The sequence below is a fragment of the Hyperolius riggenbachi genome, chromosome 10, assembly GCF_040937935.1.
Source record: "Hyperolius riggenbachi isolate aHypRig1 chromosome 10, aHypRig1.pri, whole genome shotgun sequence".
NCBI lineage: Eukaryota > Metazoa > Chordata > Amphibia > Anura > Hyperoliidae > Hyperolius > Hyperolius riggenbachi.
This window is the reverse complement of record NC_090655.1, coordinates 133,001,591-133,026,046: the sequence shown is the minus strand read 5'-3', so window position 1 is coordinate 133,026,046 and position 24,456 is coordinate 133,001,591. Positions and strand designations below refer to the sequence as shown.

The 24,456-nt window shown below is 42.1% G+C and overlaps 1 protein-coding gene across 1 annotated transcript in view; it reads right to left on the bottom strand.

Annotated features, from left to right (window-relative positions):
* The window catches only part of LOC137536731 (collagen alpha-1(XIII) chain-like), a 269,977-nt gene that overhangs the window by 38,212 nt on the left and 207,309 nt on the right, over nucleotides 1-24,456 (bottom strand). The window contains exons 26-32 of the mRNA XM_068258952.1: nucleotides 24,194-24,238; nucleotides 23,894-24,037; nucleotides 21,053-21,151; nucleotides 17,699-17,743; nucleotides 12,134-12,175; nucleotides 7,477-7,503; nucleotides 4,957-5,037 (exon numbers count right to left, since the gene is read on the bottom strand). Of these exons, the coding sequence (XP_068115053.1) occupies nucleotides 4,957-5,037; nucleotides 7,477-7,503; nucleotides 12,134-12,175; nucleotides 17,699-17,743; nucleotides 21,053-21,151; nucleotides 23,894-24,037; nucleotides 24,194-24,238 (483 nt within the window). The remainder of the gene's footprint in view (nucleotides 1-4,956; nucleotides 5,038-7,476; nucleotides 7,504-12,133; nucleotides 12,176-17,698; nucleotides 17,744-21,052; nucleotides 21,152-23,893; nucleotides 24,038-24,193; nucleotides 24,239-24,456) is intronic.

Below are 24,456 nucleotides of genomic sequence, written 5' to 3'. Positions count from 1 at the left end.
TTTACCGCCTCATGGCCCGCAATCACTACATAGTGCAGCATAAAGTTCAGTTTATAATATTCTATGTGTTATTTGAGCTACAATGAGATACAGCTAAACAAGAGAGTATCAGGTTTAACTTTAAAGGACAACGATCACAAACAAATGTGATTAATTTTTAAAATCTATATAAAATGTATATTTCTCCCAGAGTAAAATGCACTATGAATTACTTTTCTCCTATATTGCTGTCACTTACAGTACATAGTAAAAATCTGACAGATCTCACAGGTTTTGAACTAGTCCATTTCCTCATGGTGAATTCTTATGTATTTCTTTATTTACAAAAATCACTTACCGAATGGCAGTTGGTCAGCCCAACTGCCAAAATAGTGTGCATATGAGTAGGCAAGTGGACTAACATCTTTATATAGAGTGTTTTTGTGATGAATAAAAGAGATACTGAGAATCTCCCATGCGAAGATGGACAAGTCCAAAGCCTATCAGATTTTTACTGCCTAAGTAACAGGAGCATAGAAGAAAAGTAATATTTATAAAGCATTTTGCTCTGGGAGAAGTGTACATTTTATATGTACTTCATTTTTTTTCACAACAATGCTCCTTTAAATGTAATAATAAGAGACTACACATAAATGACAAAAGTAGCGTGTAACATTACAATATACAATCACCTCAGCTTTGGCCATGTAGGAAATGCTTCCTGTCCTGTCTCAGTACATCTAGGCCAGAGGGCACATGTGCTCTGTAATATTCCTGCCAGCTCCACATAATCTCCCAGCAGCCCTCTGTTCTAAACACAGCAGCAAATGGCATTCTAGCACTTTTGGATGCACACATTGTCTGATGGTTGTAAAAGGAAATTATAGCACTATAACCTTCACGTTAGTCATTAATTTACACTGCCTGGAATTTTCCTTTAATTAACATACATAGCTAGTGCTATTGACGAGCTGTTAACGAGTGAAAAATGAAAACGCTACCTTACAGAGTGACTACCAAAAATGTCAATTATTTAGTAATGTTTTTTGTGCACTACTTACACTGCGTGAGGTAGATTACATAGAAAGCACACCAGACAATACACAGAAAGTAAAGTCTGACATTCTGACAAGAGCAGTGTATTGCCTGGCTTCACGGGCATAACAAGATAATTTGCATATTCATTTGTGATGCATTGTGGGTAACCACAGTTGCTTACTTAAAGCTGAATTATCGCTAATACTTTCTGTTTAAAGAAGGCAAATTACACTGAGCGTTGCTTTTTAGTAGGAGTGCTTTTCATTCTCTTTTAGTCCCCTATACTCTCCTAGTAGTTTTGGGTCACCCCGAGCTGCTTGGGTATTCTGTTGTATTGTGGTGACATTGCTATGCTGAATTATTATTATTAATAATAATTTATAAAGCACCAACATATTCCGTGGCGCTGAATGCATATTTGTGCACTCTCCCATTCAACGTAATACATTGGGTCAGTGTTACAGCCCACAGGTGGCCACTCATTGCAGGACAACGTACACCCAACTGCATTCTATGTTGTGTGCAAATCCAAAGGGCCCGTTTCCACTTGCGAATGGGAGCCGATGCGGCTACACATCACTTCCGCTCCTATTCGTGTCACTTCCGCATCTCTCGATGCAGAATTGTATTGGAGAAGACGGCGGGTGGATGCGGCCATGTGAGAATCAGCAGCAGGCTGCAGATTCTCTGATTGCTCCGCATAACCAGCACACAATGGAAACTGTTCCATTGCCGTGCATTGGTTACAATGCAGCCGCAGTGTCATGCGTCTATGTAGCCGCATCACACCGTGTGTAATGGAAACGGGCCCTTACTCCTGCATCCCAGAGAGCAGTGTTTCTCAGAATTACTAAAGCCTGTACCCCTTTATCAAAGGTAGTGTTCTCAAAGTACTTCCTATTGTAAGAAACATCATCTCAGGTACTCTTTGATGCATCTATATTTGTTAGGAGTACTTCAAGCAAACCTATGATTAAAAAAAAATAAAAAATTAACTTAAAGAGAACCTGTACTGAGTAAAAATATTTAAAATAAACACATGAGGTAACTTCAAATGAACATTGCATAGTTACCTTGCCATCAGTTCCTCTCAGAAGCTCACCATTTTCTTCTGACAATAATCCCTTCCAGTTCTGACAATATTTTGTCAGAACTGAAATATATCAGTTGCTGTCAGTAAAATATCAGTTGCTGTCAGTTACAGCTGAGAGGAAAACTGATGTACCAGGTAATGTCCATGTTTCCCCATGGCTCAAGTGGGCGATGTTACAGTTTAACTGTGTGCTGACCAGAAAGCTGTTATGGGTAATGGCCATTTTCAAAATGGAGGACGGAAAATTCCCTTGATCACAGTAAACAACCAGGACGCAGGACAGGAGAAAGACACTGAGGAGTAGACTAAATGGAAGGTAAGTATGACATGTGTATGCTTATTTTGACTTATAATTTTCAGTTCAGGTTTTCTTTAAATACTTCAGTAGTGGAAAGCCTTTAGATCCTCCAAAGGCATCTCCATTCCTTCTTGAACTCCCCACTGGTCGCTAGGACGCTTTTCTGCTTCATGGCTGTACGCCCATCCATGAGCATGGCTGCACTGTGCAGACACACTGACGGCCTGCACCTGCCCAGTAGCACCGAGACACTAGTGCATGGAGGAAGAAGCCATGCATGAGTGTCTCCATGCTACAGTGCAGGCACAGGCTATTTTACCCATAATCATACTAGTCCTCAATATCATGGAATCTAGCTGTAAGTTCTGCTACAGCTTAAATCTCTGCATATATCAGCACTTCTCATTTACCACGTTGATCCATTTGTAATAGATTTTCTTAGAAGGTTACAGAAGAGAGGTATACTGTTTCATTGCAGTCACTCCCTTAGCCTGTTCATAGGATGAATAGAGGTGAATAGACTTTGGCACCTTCAAGGTGGTAAGGCTGCCCTTGTGCAGAGCAAAGTGTCTGATGGCACGTGGCTCTGTTATAAATAGTATTTGCTGTTTTAGCCTATGTATTTCTGCACTGTCAATGCTGTGAAATAGCATAAGAGAAGGATCATCTGAAAAGTACACATCCCAGCAATTGGGAGGCATTATAAAGGTTTGATGCTAATTTTCGGTTTTACATAGTAGGGGAAACTGGAAAGAAATGCCTCTGACTCAAAAATAAGTAAACATAAAAATCAATCTCAAAGTCACTCATTAAAACAAATGTTTTAACGAGTTAAAGGTGCTTGGTAACTTTACAGATTAAACCTAGTTATATATATAACCCTAGAATGATATGTAGAGTATTTTACTTTCAAACTGTCAAAACTAATTACAGTTGCATGCAAATATTGGCTGCAGTTCCACTTTAATTACCAAGCAAACAAAAGCATGTGCACACACCAAATTACTAAATCATTCATAATAATTAGGAGGTAAACCACAGCAATGCACAAAACATGCTCATAATTAGTGGAATATATGCTTACCAAAAACCAAAATAGCTTAGATAATAAAAAGGACCACTATTGCGGAAAATTGTAAAATTTAAAATACATGTAAACATACAAATAGGAATTACATTTCTTCCATAGTAAAATGAGCCATAAATTACTTTTCTCCTATGCTGCTGTCACTTATAGTCGGTACTAGAAATCTGACAGAAGATTTTAGACTAGTCTATCTCCTCATAGGGGATTCTCAGCACGGACTTTATTCTTTATAAAGACACTCCCTGAAAAGGATTTATACAAAGATGCTGGCCAGTTGGATGATGCAATTGCCATTCACTAAGTGCTTTTGAAAATAAAGAAAACCATGAGAATCCCCCATGAGGAGATGGGCTAGTCCAAAACCTGTCTGTTTTGTCAGATGTCTAATTTTTATTGTAAATGACAGCAACATAGGAGAAAATAAATGCATGTCTCATTTTACTCTGAAAGAAATGTACTTCTTATTTGTACGAGTTTACATGTAATTTAAATTTGACGATTTCTTGCAACAGTGGTCCGTTAATGCACTGTTTGCTCTGTGTTACATTCGAGTGTGCACCATTGGTACAGGCCTACTACCCAGTGGGATTGATTCACTATCCTATTGTAAGTGCAGACAGCACACTGCAATTTTACCAGTACATACACCACTAAAGTAGTTCACTATCAGCACAACCCATGGTACAAGGGTAACGCTAACACACTACTGCTGCTCATGTCGCAATGCACGCTACTCTAGTGGTGTAATTACCAATAAGGTTGCCATGTACTCTCTGTGCATTTATTAACTGAACCCAATGTATCTTGCTTGAAATGACAGAAGAATAAATATTCTTTATACTATGCTGTCTTTTGAGGACCAGGCCACAAAGGTTTGGCCCTAGAAGGCAAAGGCTTTTAGGGGCACCAGTTAAGCTGTGCATGCTTGCCTGGACAAAAATTCCATACTGTCCTTTTACAGTACTCTAATGGTTGTAAAGGAAGCCAGGAACCCTGATTCTCGGCAGGATTGTCCTATAGTACCAACTGAACTCATGACAGCAGTTGGCAACCTACCACAAAAAGCAGTTGAAAACTATTTCAGCACTACAAATAACAACTCAGCCTCAGTAGAGGTGAGACATACATAATGGGATAGCTATGCACAAACATATACTGTACTGTACTTTTGGACCTCAAAAAATAGTACTGAAAAGCCATAACCTCTTGCAGTAGGGCCACAGTTCACAGTTCAGTCTCTCCGTTCACCATCCGCTCATTTGCACCTCCAGCACAACACTTGAATGACCATGTACCTTCTTACAATTAAAAAGGGAGGTTGTCGGAAAGGACTAAGCCCCTAATTTAGGCAGCACTAGTTTATAATATGGACCATTATGTGAACTAAACTTCAATAATGTTCCTATACCTGTGGCGATTTAACAGTTTCAACATAACAAAAGTGATGCCATATTTACTTACTGGTAAACCCAAAGGACCTTTATCTCCTTTTTCTCCCTGGCCTCCCTTCTCCCCTTTTGTGCCAGGCTCTCCCACTTCACCCTGGAAGAAACAGACAAACCAAACTGGGATAAGGAGACTATAGCATAACTGTAGAAGGGACCACACACTCTCACAGCTATGGATGATTGTTTAGGAGGCACAGATTTATCACAGCCATTATAATAAACACTGTGATCATTCAGAACTGTTTAGGCCAGATCATACGAAAGCAGTTCATCCCTTCCAGATGTTCTCACAAAGTCTCCACTGTCTCAGTGTGGATCATAATAAATTAGATGTGTAAACAGTTAATAATTAAAATATGAAATATCAAAGGTGCCTAGTTTGCAAGGACTGGGAGCCAGCAGTCACTGGAAATACAGTACTGACAGCCTTCCACCACTCTACTGGATAAATATTCAGTGTATATATTATATTATTACAGAATTTTTAAAATACAGACTTTGTTAATGCTTTGTTTTGCATTGTCCACCAATATTTCCTTTGATTTCATCAACCTTTAACAATTAGCTCCAGTGAATGAATGTAATCATTATAACCCATTCAACTTTAAGCTGATAAGGGGTTAATTGGACAGAACAGGGCACAAGGTCATTTGCCATATACAAAAAAACAAAACTTCTGATAAAGAATTGTGTGAGTTGTCCATAAGAACCAATTAAAATCAACTTACTATCAAGGATATCTGAAGTGAGAGGGGTATGGAGATGTATTTGCTTTTAAACAATACACATTGCCTGGCTGTCCTGCTTATCCTTTGCCTCTAATACTTCTAGCCATAGGCCTCAATTCACTAAGCAGCTTAGACTAGTCTACTGATGGTTTTTCGTCTACTGATGATTTGGTGTAAATCAGTTGCATCAAGAGGGAATTCACTAATAATTACCAAATGTTTTAGACCTGGTCTAAAACATTTGGTAATTAGGTCGGTAAAGCAGGGAAAATGATCAAAAGATGCAATTCACAAACAAGTAGCTATGACCTCCTTCTCCTCTGATGAGCTCTGCTCTGGATACAATAACTCACAGAATTACTTTACCGACAGAAATCAGCTGGTCTAATCTCTGTCAGAAAAAGTGGGCGTGGTTACTCCTTGTTTGCCTTTGTGAATTGCATATTTTGATAATTTCCCCTGCTTTACCGACCTAATTACCAAATGTTTTACACCAAGTCTAAAACATTTGGTAATTATTAGTGAATTCCCTCTTGATGCAACTGATTTACACCAAACCATCAGTAGACTAAAAACCATCAGTAGACTAGTCTAAGCTGCTTAGTGAATTGAGGCCATAGACACTGGACAAGCATGCAGATCAGATGTTTCACTGAAGTCTGACTAAATTAGCTGCATGCTTGTTTCAGGTGTGTGATTCAGATAATACTGATGTCAGAAAAATCAACAGTACAGCCAGGCAACTGCTATTATTTAACCACTTGAGGACTGTAGTGTAAAACCCCCCTAAAGAGCAGACCATTTTTCAAGAAATAGGCCACTGCAGGGCCGCACAACTCAGCAGGGCCACACACCTCAGCACACAAGTGATTCCCTACCCCCCCCCCCCTTTTTTCCTCACTAACAGAGCTTTCTGTTGGTGGGGTCTGATCGTCCCCAAGATTGTTTGTTTATTTATTTTAAATATTCATATGATTCTTTTTTATTAGATTTCCCTATTTTTGTTTATATTTTTGTATTCCCCCCTCCCTCCCTCCGCCAGCCAATCCACGCGATCAGCTGTCATAGGTTTCAGCCTTAGATCGCAGTGCTGTACGGGGTAATTAGATGGCGGTTTCGCCATCTAACAGTCTCCTAGCGGCTATCAGCACTGGGAGACTGAAGGCAGGCGGAGCTCCGCCTGCCAAGCAGAGATGCGCGCGATCTCCTGCAAAACAGACCCGCAGGACCTTACGCCGCTGTTACGATCGGCGTTAGGCGGCCCTGGAGCTGCTGCGGCAGCCACGCCCATCGGTGTGACGCGGTCGGCAACAGGTTAATAAATAAATATGGAGGGCTTCATATTCCTCTCACATCAGGTGTACTTTAAGGGTCCTTTTACACTATGGTGTTGCAGTAAGTGTTTTACTGTAAAGGGCCACTAAGTCAATGAAAGTCAAAGGAGACTTTCATACTTCATGCGACACAATGCGGTGTGACAGAAGTAATGAAGCTGCAAACCTGCAGGCTCCACTGCCACGGGACCACCGCACTGTACAAGTGTAAAAGCAGCCTCATTCTTCCAGTGTAGTGTGGGAACATCTAAAGGAGAACCTGACTAGCTCGCTGCTGTTTGGCCATTTTGTCATAATTTCATTCAGGCTATTAATAAATGGTTGCTATATATTATTCAGCCATTGCCCGAAACCAGGGCATTTCTATAGGATCCAGTGACCTATGTGTGTGTTCATCACTTGTAATACCTAATTTTAAATTTGTGGTTAAACCAGTGTATCAATTGTAAGCACGTCTAAACCTTTAATTACCTTTTGGCCAGGAATCCCAGGTGGACCCTTGGAAAAAATCAAGCAGAATGGCATTAGATACAATTATTTAATGGTCTATAGCTAGACGTCCATAGAGCCCAGATGCAGCGACGTCAAATACAGACAGCATTGTGAAGAGTTTACACAGATAGAACACAGATAGGGGCTGGTTACCCACATAAAGGCATTTCATCTGTACAACAGTTTGTAAAGCATGTTTAAATGTTTAAATGTAAAACAATCTCTCTTTAGAAAGAGGTTGTGATGTAAATGCTGCCAAAACAGTGAATACAAAAAAACCTCAATAACTCCTGCAATAGAGATACACTCAGTCAGTATAAACAATGTTTACATTAACCCAGAAATATAAGCCATAATTAAGCTCAGACAGAACAGGCAATGACGTATGGAAATGTAAGATAAGCCCACACAAGATTGTCAATTGCTTTTATATGGAATTGCTGTTAATGATCTGGTCTTTACAGTTTTCAATGTTATTTTTATTTATTTATTTTTATTTTTGTCATATGTTCTAGTGCCTTAGCTCTAATTCTTGTACAATGTTCCAAAGACATTAGCAATGTATTGATTTTATAACAATTACTCATAAGAAATGTGATAAGCTAGAATGGAATTACTTTGCATGAACAAAGCTATGTGTAAAAGTTTAGCTGTTTAGCAACAACGTTGTATTACGAATACTATATGCAATGTTTTACTTTGTTCATTATTTGTGTTACATATTTTTCACTAAATGTTTGATGTAAAGAAAACTCTACTGCTACAATATAACGATTGTCTTCTTGTAATTGTCTTCTAACAAATACCAATAAAAAGTAAAATTTGTAAAAAAAATATTTAATGGTTGTGTAATGGCAGCAGTTGTCCACTAGAGGGAACCAGAGGCTGCAGTAACATTATATTAAAATTACATTTACAACACAGCTCAAAGTGGACCATAAAGGCCAACATTTTTACTGACAGTTTGCTTATTATTTGATATAATCTTTTTAATCTTAGGTGAAGCAGCTGCACTCGACTACTTTGGTTCAATGTAAGCCCTGCAGGGCATCTTTATATTTTAGAAAATGGTAATGTTATTTATTCTGGTCATTCACAAAAATTCAACTGGCATCAGTCAGCCTGGGAAACTTGCTTAGAGCAATGCGAATTCTGCCTAAAGGGAAACTCCCTTTTATGAAATATTTGATACTATAAAATAGGAGGCAGAATAATAAACTCTGGGAATAATTTGTTTACGTAGCCATTTCAGGACAACACTGCATTGTGATGATTGTTTCACTGTTGTGGAACAGATGTTAGTATGTGGAGGAGGAGCCTAGGAGTGGCGGGAATGTACCCAGCATTCCATCCTATTGTAACGATTGTGGGATATCTCCGTGTTCAGCGCACAAATATGTGCGCTGACACTGCGGAGGTCCTCCACAAGCGTGTCAAGATACTAGAACCCAGCTTTTGGTGCAAGCACCAGTAGAGGGAAATTCCTGTCGGCAGAGGGCGTTGGGGAGCGCAGAGGAATTAATCCCCTGCACCTCCACAAATGCCAGACAGGAATTGCACGAAGCGCAGAACGCAATCGCAAGAGAAGCGATTGCGAATGAGAACGAGCAAAGGGACAGGTTGTATGTGTGTGCGCCAATCTAGTCGCCACCCCGCGACCGCGCACACACAACAGCAGGTGCGAAACAGAAACGCAACCGCCAAGAACGGCGATTGCCAGAAGTGACACAAGGCAGATCAGAACAGAATACGAGGATAGCAAAGGCACAGCAAATCATACAATGAGAAGATACGGAAAATAATAAACGCTAGCTAACCGCGAACACCGCACTCATTCGCAACAGTGCACGCGGTTATGCGCGGTCTCCACGTGATAAGCACAATAGAGACAAGCACGCCTAACTAACCATCAACAGACAAACACGAAACAAAGAACGTGAACGCTTGCTTAACGGTTACCTCATCGAGCCTACAGCAAGCGCCCGTATCAGACAAGACAGACAAACGAGAAACAGGAACTAGGCAGAAAGGATCCACCGCTCTTCCGCCAGAGCAAGTGTGATCCAAGTAGGAACACAGATCAGAAAGATCCACAGCCGCTAACGCTAGCGGCTAGTGCGATCTAAACAAGACAGATCAGATGAGGTAGCTGGTAGCAACCGCTGCTCCAGCTTACACTCCAGGAACTAGATCAGAAGGATCCACAGCCGCTACCGCTAGAGGCTAGTGCGATCCAAACAAGACAGAGCGATTCGCTATCAACCGCCGCTGGTGACAGCGCAATCGCGACAGACAAGACAGGACAGAATAGGCAGTACAAATTATACACAAACTGACTGCACTAACTAGGAATGCAAGGAGCACTCCCCAAGAATTAACTATACTAAGATAGCAGTGGCTGACACTCCAGGTGAGTCCAGCAGGAACAAACCTCTATGAGCAGCGAAGCATTGTGGGACACACATACTACTTATAGTACACGCCTCCAATGAATGTGGCCAGGCAATTTGCATGACAACGTATGCAAATTCCTCAGCAAGCACAAGCTGCAAAACTGACAGAAGCTCTTCTTTCCAGAGTCCTGCAGCATGCAGACCTGAACAATGGTCAAAAGGCTGCCTGCCTGCGCAGGCAGCTGAGCGGATCGTTACACCTATATACTGATCTTACTATGAGGCTGGGCGCCCACTAGAAACCACTAATCGCTTATCGTTTTTGCTAGCGTTTTGTAAAGTGATTTCAGCAGCAATTCCAAACGTTTTTGCGGCAATTTTATTTTAGTTCTAGTGATTACAAAACCGATTGCAAATTATTTTTTTTTTTGCGTGATTCGGTTAGTAAAATCGCTGCAAGTCTCTTTTGTACAGGGCAGCAGCGATCCTATACTTAAATGCTGCATGCTGAGCGATTGAGATTTCTCAAATTGCAATAGAATGCACTATAATGAAAGAAACAATAATAAGGATGCTATAATACTAATTGGGGAACTATAATGAAGACACAAGTAACTAATGATGGGCACTCTAATGAAAGGAGCTTCTGAGAAGCATTATGAGGAGAGCACTGATGGGGGACACTGTAAAGGAAGGGAGCACAAGCAGCAATACTATGAGGGGATCACTGCAAAGATGCCCACTAACGGTACAATGTTTTTACTAAATGCGATCTTTCAATGTGATTTGAGTGATTCATACTAATCTGAAGGTAATTATAGATTCGTGACATTTACTGAATGATTTTTTCTTCAAATTCGATCATAAAATCCAACTTTCGGATCAATTTTATCCTATTAAGCAATTGACCAAAGAATCATTTCTTATCAATTGCCTTCATAAACGGAAAATATTCTACACAATTCGATCATCCAAATCACATCGAAAGATCGCATTTGATGAAAAAATTGTACTGTTAATGGGCGCCTTAACAGAGCACTACAAAATAATTTTCCATTTATACACATTTTTGCTTAAAAACATAAAAAATATATCTGCTATTTATGTAAATGCTGTAGTGTTTTAATTTCTGTTTGTATCCCCACTGCAGATATTTACTAATGTATCATTCTAAAGCTAAATACACACGGGGGACAATTGTCCCCCGTTGCATGTGTGCACGTGAACAGGGAGCGACAGCTCCCTGCCAGCGACAGCTGTCCACACGTCTCGCCAGAAAGGCAGAGACGCGGCGGAAGCTGTTTGTGAATGGAGCATCCCCCGGCCGGATGCTCCATTCACTTGCGTAGGTCTCCTGTCGCTATCCCGCGTACACACGCGGGAGTAGCGACAGTTCCGGCGAAGTTGCGGCGACAGCTGTAGCCGGCGATTGAACATGTCAATCGCCTGGCGACAGCTCCGACGGGCGACGGTTCGGGGCGCGCGCGTAATACACACGAGCGGCCTGTCGCCACAACACGCGCGTGCCACGTGGTTGCGGCGACGGCCGTCCCCCGTGAGTATGGACCTTAAGTGACCACTGGAACAGAAGTGAATGAAAATCTTTATAATTAGGTTCAGACAACAACAACCCAAGAGATCTAAAAAGTTCATATACACTGGAAAATTGTTACAACAGTTTCACCACAAGTGCTTCTAGTAAAGAGTGCGCAGAGTGCGCAGCGGGCTGTCATCTTACCTGCGTCCATGCACGCGTACCGTGTCTTCATCCAGCTTCCTGCTTCCTATGACGTCACAGGAAGCAGAGTGAAGCCGGACATCGGTATGCGTGCATGGACGCAGGTGAGATGACAGCCCGCTCCACTCGCTGCGCACTCTGCTAACGGGGGACACAGGGGGGCAGATCTCAAGGGAAGGAGGGAGGGAGGTAGTAATGCTATGGCCGCATCCCGTATACCACTTAGGAGCGTCTCGATCATTTTTTTTACTCGCTGCCCACTGCCGCCCGGGACTTGGGGGGCTCATACCGTGATAGCAGGAGAGCCCCCCAAAATCGTGACCGTCCCGACGAGATCGGGATGGTTGGGCCCTCTGGTTTTACTAGAAGTGCAGAGAGGAAAATGTATATTTTTTACACATCTTACATACCTTTCCTAAGGGGGATAATGTTACAACACTTACTTAAAATAATGTATATTAAAAATGTAAACACATTTTTTATAATTATTACTTGCAACACTTACCACAGGTCCAGGAACACCGGGAGGACCAGATGGCCCAGATACCTAGAGCAAGAAAAACAATTTTGTACCTAGTTGGCAGTGCCGGTTTTTATTGGTTTTTGATAAACCAAAATTTATAGAAGAACACGTTTATAAATGTCAAACATTTCTCTGTATCCAGAAGAAATATTGGCACAACCTAAAGTGTAAAGCTAATGATGTAATGTTATGTTAGCTGTGTCTACAGTGCAAAACAGAAGCACACACAAATGTGCAATCTCTCAGCCTCCTGGGGCTGCTATGATTTGTGGACAGAAGTGTGCTGGGAGGCTTGCTGTAAATAAGTGGAGCAATATTACAAACTCTTAGCATGCTTTAGCTGATTGGGCCTGACTCCGAATTTGTAGTCTGACAAACTGGGAGGCAAGCAGAAGTAATTTAATTATGCCTTCGTTTTTACACAAAATCTATTCGCCACAGATGACTTTATACCTATCAAACAAATACAATATGTAATAGAAATATTGCAAGAAAAGCAGCTGATAGAAGGTAACAAGCAAATAAGAAGTGTACAGTGATTCCTAAACTAGCCATCACTTGCTTCCTAACAATGTGGTCCAGCTACATGCACCTCTGGTGTGAACACAGTCACATCAATATCTGATTATGGACTTAAAGGGGACTTGATCTGAAAGAGATATGGAGGCTGTGATATTTATTTCCTTTTAAACAATACCAGTTGCCTGCCTGTCCTGCTGATCTCTTTGGCTGCAGTGGTGTCTGAATCACACACCTGAACAAACATGCAGCTAATGTAGTCAGACCTCAGTCAGAACACCTGATCTGCATGCTCGTTCAGTGTCTATGCCTAAAGACATTAGGCCTGGTTCACATTGGCCTTAAAAATAGTCCGTTTAGTGGAGCTAAACGGACTAGATCCAAAAGGAGTTCAATGGATCCAATGTTAATCAAAAGAATCCATTCACATTGCTCCATTAGAACGGATCCGTTTGGCACGTTCCATCGAAGTTTGGGTCTGCGCCAATTTTTCTACATTGATGCGTTTGTAGCATTAAACGCGTGGAACGGAGGGTCACAGATCAAAAACTGATACCTATTAAAAACTTATCCGTTTCACAGATCCATTTTTTATTGTGAACTGGGCCTTAGAGGCAGATGATCAACAGGACATGTAAATAAAAACGACCTCCATCTCCATTAGGTATGCTTTAAGAAATCAGCCTCAATGCACCCTCCCCCACATTATATGCATTGTAACTTGTATTTCTGTTTGATTATGTACAGAATTTCATATGTATTGCATATAGAGCAATATTCACAAAGCAAACTGCTGAAAAGTTATTTTAATCACATGAAAAATTATCTCCTAGGAGAAAACTCAGGAGAAAAAGTGAAATTGCATATGGGCCCTTATCAATAAAATGCATTTTAAAGTGAACCGAGCACTATTTTAACAATTGACCTGCACGAATTCCTCCCCATCATATATATTAACTACTCCAACTCTTTTTTTTCCCTGTTAGTGTTTACGAATAATAAAGTCATAAATCTCTCTCCCCTCCCGGCCGCTGGACCCCTCCGCACAGTCCTGCGGTCGGCAGCACGCAGGGATTCCTGGGATGCCAGGAATGCCTTGCAAAGAATCCTGGGTAGAGCAGTTCTTTGTAAAACTGCGTGATACCGCGAGAGAATCCCAGGCACGTGCACATTCCTGGAAGCGCTGGTCAGCTGTGACAGAGATGTGAGAGAGAGCAGATCACCCACAGAAGATTTATTGCTGAAGGAGGTGATAATGTATTGTTTTAACTCAAAGACCAGACCAAGACCAAGTAAATTGTAAACAGAGGGAAACCTTGCTGGTCTTTCTGGCACTTATGCTCAAGGTGCCAGAGCAACGTGAAATAGGGAAAGGAACTTAAAGTGAACCGAGCACCTTTTTAGCACTCAGGACATTTCTATAGCACATGAAAAATGCATGCCAACAATCTGTTTCATTATTAAAATAAACTTGTATTTTACCTTGTATTTTACAATCAAAGGAGTTTTAATAGGCTGTTTCAGCAGCCTGACCGTCCGCAGAAATCTCAGGACACTAATTGTTTTATTGAGCTAATTACCCAGCAGAAAACCATCTCTTTTCAACAACAAAGGGGGTGGGTAATTAGGACTGTTTGAAACAGACAATGTATTACCCACCCCCTTTGTTGTTGAAAAGAGATGGTGTTCTTCTGGGTAATTAGCTCAATAAAACAATTAGTGTCCTGAGATTTCTGCGGACGGTCAGGCTGCTGAAACAGCCTATTCAAACTCCTTTGATTGTAAAATACAAGGTAAAATACAAGTTTATTTTAATAATGAAACAGATTGTTGGCATGCATTTTTCATGTGCTATAGAAATGTCCTGAGTGTTAAAAAGGTGCTCGGTTCACTTCAATGAACTTGTGAAATAGAGCAAGGAACTTGATGAAACTAGTAGCCCACTTGAGAATCCTGGGTTTGTATTAATTAACCACTGTCCAGCCCTGCAAGTGTGTGTTCCCTGTCTAAGGTTAGCAAACAAAGTCAGGATTACAGTGTACATCACAGGATATATTCTTAGAGCTCTGCCTTTGCAAGAAGTTTTGAATATGCTCTGCCTCAAGTTCAGATCACCTCACTTGACCTGTAATGTTCTAGCATATTATTATGTATTTATACAGTACTGACATCGTCTGCAGCACTTTACAGAGTACATAGTCATGTCACTGACTGTCCTCAGGGGAGCTCACAATCTAATACTACCATAGTCATAGTCTAATGTCCTACCATATTATTATTTTGTATTTATATAGCACTGGGATCCTCTGCAGCACTTTATATAGTCATGTCACTGACTGTCCTCAGAGGAGCTCGCAATGTATTTCCTGTCAAAGCATAATGTTCTACCATATTATTATTATTATTATTATTAAGTACTTATATAGCACTGACCTCTTCAGCCGTAGTACTTTATGGAGAACATAGTCCTGTCACTGGCTATCCTCGGAGCTGAGACTTTAGTCCGACCATAGTCTAATGTTCTCCCAAAAGTTAATGTGCCCAAGCATTAAAATACTTTACCTGTGACTCCATCTGCTACTGGTGTCCGCTGTACTTCTGCATTGGCCTTATACACGCACCCCACCGCTGGCAGTCACGTGGGACCCAAATGCATAAGTACAGCGGACTCTAGCGGTCAGAGTGACAGGTAAAGTATTATAATTCATGGGATCTTATAACGTTTGGGGGCAGGACAGTGGCTGGGGGTTCCACTGTGTTCGTCTGCAATATTGCATGCTTTTAGCGTCGTGTACCTGATTGTCAGCAGGAGATTGTCTGATGTATGGCCACCTTAAAGCTGGCCATACACTGGCCCGATTTGCCGCCGTTTCGACAGCAGATTCGATCACTGGGATCGAATCTGCTGCCAATCGTTCGCGCTAAACGCACCCGCCGATCCGATTTCCTCCTGAAATCGGATCGGTCCGTTGATTGCGCCGTGTGGGAAATTACCGGCGATCGCCCGCGGGTAGGGAGTGCGTCGCTAGCGGCGGCCGATCCGATACAGTTATACATTACCTGTGCTGGCTCCCGGGCATCTTCTCCGCACTGCACCGCTCTGTTCTAATAGAAGTAAATGGAAGTTGATAAGAAAAGATAAGGGAATTGAGTGGGAAATTGAGCGGAAAAACGAATTGGTGGAAAAAACGCATTGTGTGTATCCAGCATTACCAATCTGCAATCACCAGAGAGGGGGATGCTAGAGTCTACAAGACTATAAGGAAGCATTGCCCCTGTAGCAGTCCAAGTAGCTACCCACAAAATATCAGATGGATTACAGTAGCTGATAGGTAAATGCTGGCTCCCCCACCTCCACCTACTGTGATTGGGCCAGGACATACACACAGGGGAACTTCTGTGTTTCTGCTGTTTACTTTACACATACCTCAGCTAATGAATCCTCACACTTGGGGAAGGACAGGCTACTGTGCAAGAATGGGTTGTGTTTACCTTTCTTTGTAATGCTAGATAAGATGGCATCACATTGCTAGGGAGACTCTCCCCCCTTCTGCACAGCAACGAGATTACAGGCACATGATGAGGATCATGGGAAGAAGCAAGGAAGCATCAGATGTCAATCCCCTGCTTCTAGGAAAAAAACATGGCAGCTCCCTGCTTTGCTGCTGAACATAGTAATAAATGCAGTTATAAGAGAAAAGTGACAGTCCACTGCTCTGGAATTTTAATCATTAATATTTGGATAGACACTATCCTTTTACATTTTTTTTTTTTAAATACACGGTTTAGATGCTCAGTTCCCTTTAAGCCACCAGCAAGCAAAACAATACCATACCTCCCAACATTTTGAGATGAGAAAGAGGGACACGTAATCCACTCCCCTGCCACACCCCTGTCACATCCCTAATCACGCATGCCATAAAGATGTCATAAGAAAAATTTGTTTTATAATTTAAACCACACAGGTCCTTTCTATCCCGGTTCATTTTCCTCAATATTAACATTTTAAAATTAGTGATATATCAATTTAAAGGATGGTAATAAAGTTTAGAGTCAATCAAACATTTTTAGTAGAGAGATATACCAGTATATATTTACATAGAAAGAGGGACAAAGTCCTGAAAGAGGGACAAATGAGGAGGGAAGAGGGACAGAGGGACAGGGCTCCCAAAGAGGGACTGTCCCTCCAAAAGAGGGACAGTTGGGAGCTATGCAATACTCAGAATAATTGTGACAGTACTTTCTTCACCTACGTTTTGTTAGCTTTTCAGTACATGAAAAATATCTCCTGGAAAAAGCTTAGGAGAAAAAGTGAATTGAATAAGGGCCAGTGTGTCAAACAAAAACACTTTCGCATCCCACAGATCCCTTGTCAGTGTCCTAAAGTCCTACCGTAGAAAAACATTAGCTGGGAACATGAATACAAGTGTGGCAAAACTGAAGACTAAAAATGGAGTATAGGACTTCATGCACAAACAGCTGTCAGGGTTTCCTGATAATCCATTTAGAAGGCATACAAATCTGATAAGCCCTTTACATAAAGAAAAAATTAACAGAATCAACTTTCAACTAATTGTCCCAATGTGAAGCCTTCTATGTCTGGAAGCATATGGACCTCTGCTTGAATGTACGAACCTCTGAACACTTAGATAATTACAAACAATAGAGCAGGACAGGACCTTAGCCCCTTAGATAACTAAACCACAAAGTAGCTAAAATAATAGTACACCATGCAAAAGACGAGGCTCCTGCAGAATAAGATGCCCTAAGCTGTATGGCATTGTGATTTGTGTACAGAGTAGCAACAATTCATTCACATAAAATAAGTGTAATTATAGTGTCGGAATTATAGTCCTCTAGTTTACTGTTTTAGAAAACTACAGCTCTCATCAGAGAATTACCTTTGAGATGTAGTTTGGTCAGTCTGTAGGCTTATAAAGAATAGGACGTCATTACATCTACTTGCACCCTTGATAGTAGGCTTTCTTTAACAGCGAAAACAATTCCAGCAAATACAAAATTACTTACTGAGTTTCCAGTCTCTCCTTTGTCCCCAGAATCACCCTTTTCTCCCTAGTTACAAATATGTAAACATAACTTCAGTTAGAACTATGAAAGACAAACAGATTATAATATTTATGATTAAAAAAATGTAAAGAAACTAAGTATCTCCATGCCATTATCCGCTATGCAGGTTGGGAGCCCATGAGCATACAGCTCAGCTCTCTGACCAATATCAACCCACATGCCTTTTGACATTAAAGAGGTACCTTACAAGTAAAGAGGGAGGGTAATCCTTCTCTCCCTAACCTTAGCAAAGCATTCTTGTATCATTAAAGACAATAGGCTCTTCAAGCCTCCAGATATCCCAAGAAGGAAAAGGGAGTAATAAAGTGGGAGGGACTTATGGTAGGATCTGGAAGCCCTTTTCATAATAATTTAGGACCACCCAGTGGAATGAGTACAAGCATACATTAATACCCTACCCATTTCCACAAAGATTTAAAAGTAAAGATAAACTGTGATTAAATGTTTGCAATCCCCACCTCTGGGTTCCGAGCTTACTACCTCCTTTTCGTGAGACCTGGGCAATGTCAAGAAAGGATTGTCTGTTGGGGTGAAGTATGGTGCGTCGAAAGCCGCTACAGTAGCCAAGAAGGCCTGATAGGTGAAGCAGGTGATTTGGGAACACGCTCAGTGTCACCCTGCGCCTGACCTGGGCATCATCATAGATGTAGAGTTATTACATCTATAGCAGTGCAGTGGGATTTAAATGTAATTTGGGTGCTGCCAATAGCCAGACCTCAAATTACTTCACCCTCAGAGTTGCTATGACTCGGAGGGGTAATAGTATTTAATGCTGCTCGAAATTTCAGATACAGCAGCGTGAGCTGATCACTCACCGTGCTCCCAAGGCGCCAAGTACATATGTACTCCTGACAGGAACCCCAAACACGATGGCTAGACTGACTGGAGTTGCTGGTCTCCCATCAGAATCCTCCTTGGGTAGTGGAACAAGCAATGCTGACTAGATGTACAAAATACTGGATCAGCCAAAAGCTAGCACTGCTACCTTGCAGTGGAAATGGATTCCAGAGGATAAGGGTGAGAACCCCTACAGAAAAGCAGTGCACATGGAAGCTTTAGGTGACAGCCCCAGCACTAAAGAAATAAAGTACCCAGTACCAAAGGCTAAAAACCTACAAAATTAAATAAAATTGTTACGGAAACTGGGTGAAGAGATCTGATCTGAAAATCATGTGATGAAAAAATCCAACAACAGGGAACAAGCTGGACTCTTTACATTTCCTCATGATTGCTTGAGGGTTATACATACTCTGTTTCCTCACCTTAAAGGACTTACGAGGCCTGTTTGCTCAAAAAAAAAAAAGTTAGATACCTGTGTCAGTTTGTGAGACACGGAGGACGCCGTCTGCGCCCTCCGTGCCGTTCCGCCGGGTCCCCCGCCGCTCAGTATTCCCCCAAACGTCCCCAGACCGCACGGCCCGGGTCGGGCTCTTTAGCCTTCACAAAGATGGCCGCCAGAGCTGGCCGCGGCTGCGCAGTCCGCATAGCCGCGAGTGCGGCTGCGCAGCTCTAAGGCCAACCCCCCGATCCACGTAACGTGTAGCGTGGATCGGGGGGGATTGGCCTTAGAGCTGCGCAGCCTCATCCAGCTCCGGCGGCCATCTTTGTGAAGGCTGGAGAGCCCGACCCGGGCCGTGCGGTCGGGGGTCGTTCGGGGGGATACTGAGCGGCGGGGACCCGGCGGAACGGCGCCTCCGTGCCTCACAAACTGACACAGGTATCTAACTTTTTTTTTTTTTTTTGAGCAAACAGGCCTCGTAAGTCCTTTAACAAATAAGTCCTTCAAACATATTTGGAAACATTAGAACTATGTGTTCAGGATTTGAGGGATGCTGCATATACTACAGTCACCTCAAACCGCATCTAAAATGAATGCCCTGCAGTCCGTTTAGTGCAAAATATATACCGTTTTAAAAGTCATTTTTATTTTGAATTCAAAAAACCTTACTTTCATTTTCTCTTGGCTGTGGTCACATAATTATGCCTCCAGTAAGCTGGCGACTCAGATGCATGCTGGGAGAGAACTTAACCAGTTGTTAATATTGAATTTCTTTCGCAGCATGCATCTGAGTGGGCTGTTTCCTTGAGGCATAATCATGTAACCACAGCCCTTGTAAAAGAAAAAAATCTACTTCTGCAATGCTGCATATTTTACAATATAGGGAGTGCAGTACATTCATTTTAGATACAGAATATTTGGTGACTGCAGTTCTAAAGTCAAACAAAGAAGCTGGTCAGGTATACAGCAAAGTGACTGCAATAACAATGTTTAAAGTATCAACATTTAAGATATCACATTTTAAAAGTCACCTGGAGTAATGCTGTGAATACACCATGAGGTTTTTTGGCAATCTGATTTTCGTTCGTTTTTCTGATCAATTTCTCATAGAAGTGAATATTGATCGGAAAAATGATGGGAAAATTGATCGGAAAAAACGATCGGACAGTAAATCTGAAAAATCTCATAGTGTATTCCCAGCATAAGAGGGATATGAAGGCGGCCATAATAGCTTCCTTTTAAACAATACCAGTTGCCTGGCATCCTACTGATCTTTCAGTCATCAGTAGTGCTTGAATCCCACTTCTGAAACAAGCATGTGGCTAATCCAGTCAAACCTCAGCCAGAAACACCTGATCTGCATGCTTGTTCATAGTCTATGGCTAAAAGTATTAGCGGCAGAGGATTAGCAGGACAGCCAGACAATGTGCATTGTTTAAAAGGGAATAAATATGGCAGCCTCCATATACCTTTCACTTCAGGTGTCCTTTAAGGTACTCAGGATCTGAATATTCATATTCCTCACTCTACTCCTCATTTTCAGATACACTTGGAGACATGCACCACCTGGGCTCATACTTTTATGTTTTAAGAAACTACAGGCAGACTGATTTGTGTCGATCGCATATACATGTGTATTTTAATATCACAAGACTGCAATCAGGTCCCTCTGTGTCCTCTTGGTCCCCTCCATTAGGTTGTTATCACACTTTGCATTGTCTCAGCCACATCCTCGATCGCACTTCTCTGCCCGCCAACATTCTGCATTTGCTTAGTTTCTAAAACTTGCAACTGCGCATGCACAGGACACTCCCATCACAGGAGCAAAATCGAGGAAGCGCTTGGCCGGGAAGTACATGCACAGTAGCCCATGACTGCTCACAATCTGATTCAGTCAATTTGGTCTGCTAATCTTAATTAGTAGCAGCAGGCACACAGGAAAATAATTAGTTAGAGAATTACCCTTACTATAGCCTTTTCTACACATGCATTACTACACATGTATAATATCTTACTGTAAGCCCTGGAAGTCCAATTGGGCCAGGAAGCCCTGGAGGTCCTGGAGCTCCTTGGTCACCACGTTCTCCCTTTTCCCCAGTGGGCCCATCAAGACCCTTTTAAAAATAAAAAAAAACTGTTGTGAGGTCAACGTAATATTTTTCAAGTTAAAATATTGCAAACATTTAAATATTTTTATTAGTTATATATTAAGTTAGATTTCTGATTTCAGTGATAGCTTAACAAAAATGTAAGATGCAAATAGTATAACTTCATGGGTTTTCCTTTGACATCTAGGCTTTTTCATAGCTTTAGTACTTGTTAAAGATGCTGCTGGTTATATAGCATTTAGCTGAGAGGATAGTGACCCGTTTAATTAATTTTAGCTCTAGGGTTATAAATAATACTGTATAATAGCTATTATGAATTTATTTCAAGGTCATACAACTACCTCCAATCTTTTAAAAACACCCTTGTTTATGATGAAATAATTGAGATATTATTGCATTTTATTTCTGATAACATTTATGGTGATTCTTCACTGAAAATCGTACCGTTAGTGGGCACCTTTAAAGCCCCATCTACATGATGGGACATTGCAGCGATCCGGCGGCTCGATTAGCCGCCGGATCGCCTCTTCCGCGTGCCCGCCGCGTCCCCGCTCGCCGGCATCAATACCCGCTCGATTCCCGCTCGTCCCCGCGCCGCGCCGCTTATCTTCAGCTCGATTCCCTGCCATTGTCCCCTAGCGGGGAGCGAGCAGGGTATCGGCGGAAGCAAGATCCGTCCTGTCGGATCTTATCAATCGAGCCGCATTAGCGGCTCGATTGATAAGGAGCATCGCGGCCGCATCTATGCGTGTAGATGCGGCTTAAGGTGTGCTCACACATCCAATATTGATTGGCCAATTTTATCACTTCCATATTATATGAGGGCCAACAGATTTTGATTACTTTAAACAGATCATGTAGGTAGGTTTTTTTCAAAGAGGAATTTTAACCCATGATTGAAGTTCATGTCAATCAGTAGTCGATACCACCTTTCTCATAAGAAATCTTTAACTTTTCTCAAAAAGATTATCAGGTATGTCTGTGTGGCTGATATTGAGGTGAAACCATGGCCATGACAGTCTTTGAACCTCGCTGCATTGTAAGAGATAACACCTGTTGCCAAACAACCTTTTAGCCTATCACATTGTTAGTTGGCATGTTTTTAGATAAGGGCAGTGTGTACTATCCAGTTTTTTTCATGTCTGCCAGAAGTATGATCTGCATGCTCACGGTGGATCAAACAACATAAAGAAATTATACTGTGAGTGTCAATCATTTCTTGATCTATCTTCTTCACTTTGCAATGTCCTATCAGATTTATTTTTTCCCCTATTATCTGTTGGTAAAAGAAATTTAATCCTCAGCAATTCAACAAGATAATGATTTCCCACACTCTGATAAGGATGTTCAGCAAGTGGACGCAGCAGGTGGGCTTAGTGCAATCTATGAGATCTATGAGATTAGGGCCATCTGCGCTGGATAGCAGTCACTCGCTGCCACTTCGCAAGCTCTCATACTTGTATAGCCACTTGCATTAACTACTACATTAACTCCCATAATGCAGTGGACCATGCTAAAACATTTAAGCTACATGACCACACTCAGGCAATCAGCAGCGGCTTACTCTATTCAATCATAGGCGGACCCCGGGAGTGGCAGTGAAACTCCGAACCAACGGTTAAGTACGTTTACATTTTATATTATGCCCACTCTCCATTAATCCCTGACAATGGCAGAAGGACGAAGCCTGGTCGGGTGTGGAGAACAGGCAATTGCTGTGTAAACTTCTCTTGTGCAATTTATGTACTGATGTGCTTATTGATGCTTTATTATTGAGCACTGGTGGTTGCAGGGAACATCCTTATCAGAGCGTGGGAAATCATTATCTTGGTGCAGCACTGAGGATTTTATTGCTTTTAAGGTAGCCATACACTGGTCGATTTGCCATCAGATTCGACCAACAGACAGATCCCTATCTGATCGAAGCTGATCAGAGAGGGATCGTATGGCTACCTTTACTGCAAACAGATTGTGAACCGATTTCAGCCTGAAACCGATCACAATCTGTTGTGGTGGTGCTGCCGCCGCTCCCCCCGCCCACATACATTACCTGCTCCGCCGGCGCGACTCCCGGGTCTCCGCTCTTCTTCTCCGTCTCCGCTCTGGCCTGCTCTGGTCTCCGGCATGCTTCCCTTCTTCCTGTCTGGGGGAAGTTTAAACAGTAGAGCGCCCTCTACTGTTTAAACTTCCTGCCGGGACAGGAAGAAGGGAAGCATGCCGGAGACCAGAGCAGACCAGAGCGGAGACGGAGAAGAGCGGAGACCCGGGAGTCGCGCCGGCGGAGCAGGTAATGTATGCGGCTCTATTGCGTCGGTCGTCGGGCACTCGAACGCCGCTAGCGATGCGCTCTTTACCCGCGGGCGATCGACGGTTATTTTCCGCACGGCGCGATTGACGGGATCGGACGGAATAGATCGAAATTCGGCGTGTAGCGTGAACGATTGGCAGCAGATTCGATCCCAGTGATCGAATCTGCTGTCGAAACGGGCGCAAATCGGGCCAGTGTATGGCCACCTACTCTATGACCATTGTGGACTGGGGACCTCCGGCAGCTCCAACGATTTTCCATCCCCATCTGTGTGACCATATCACCTGTACTCCTTGTTATAAAAATATATTTCAGTAAAGTTACTCTTTAAGTACATTTTTCCATTTTGTTTCAATTTTTTTTCGTTTTAGTGCAGTTTCATTTTTTAACTTAAATTAGTAGAATTATATAAATTCAGACTGGCAAAGTTTGAAACTTACAGGTGATCCGCTTTGTCCCACATCTCCTTTTGGCCCTTGCATACCCCTGGAGCCTGTATCTCCCTTTGGTCCTTGAAGTCCATCCTGTCCAGCAGGTCCTGGCGGACCTGGAGGTCCAGCCTCACCAGGTTTCCCTCGAGGTCCCTAAAATCCAAAGTTTGTTATAATTAGCTTTTACTTTAATTATTCTAAATTACACTGGAATAAATATTTAAGGTGGATAGGGTAGACAAGGCAGGTGACCTAGGTGGCAACATGATGAAACTATTGCCAGATACAGTTAAGACACGTCTTTCTTACCTTGTCCCCATCATGGCCAGGAGGACCAGGCAATCCAATTTCACCCTAATAGATAAGACACAGTTATATCAGCTTGGTCTACCATGAGTTTCCCTAGAATTTAATTAATAATGCCCCCAACATACCCTGCTTACTGAAATTCAAATTGTGAACAAACAAAAAGTGAACATGAAGAATAACATAGCATTGCAACGTCTTATGTATAATACTGTTCTCTTTGAGTTAACTTCTGTGGGTTATGTGTGGATCTGGGGTGGGCCAGA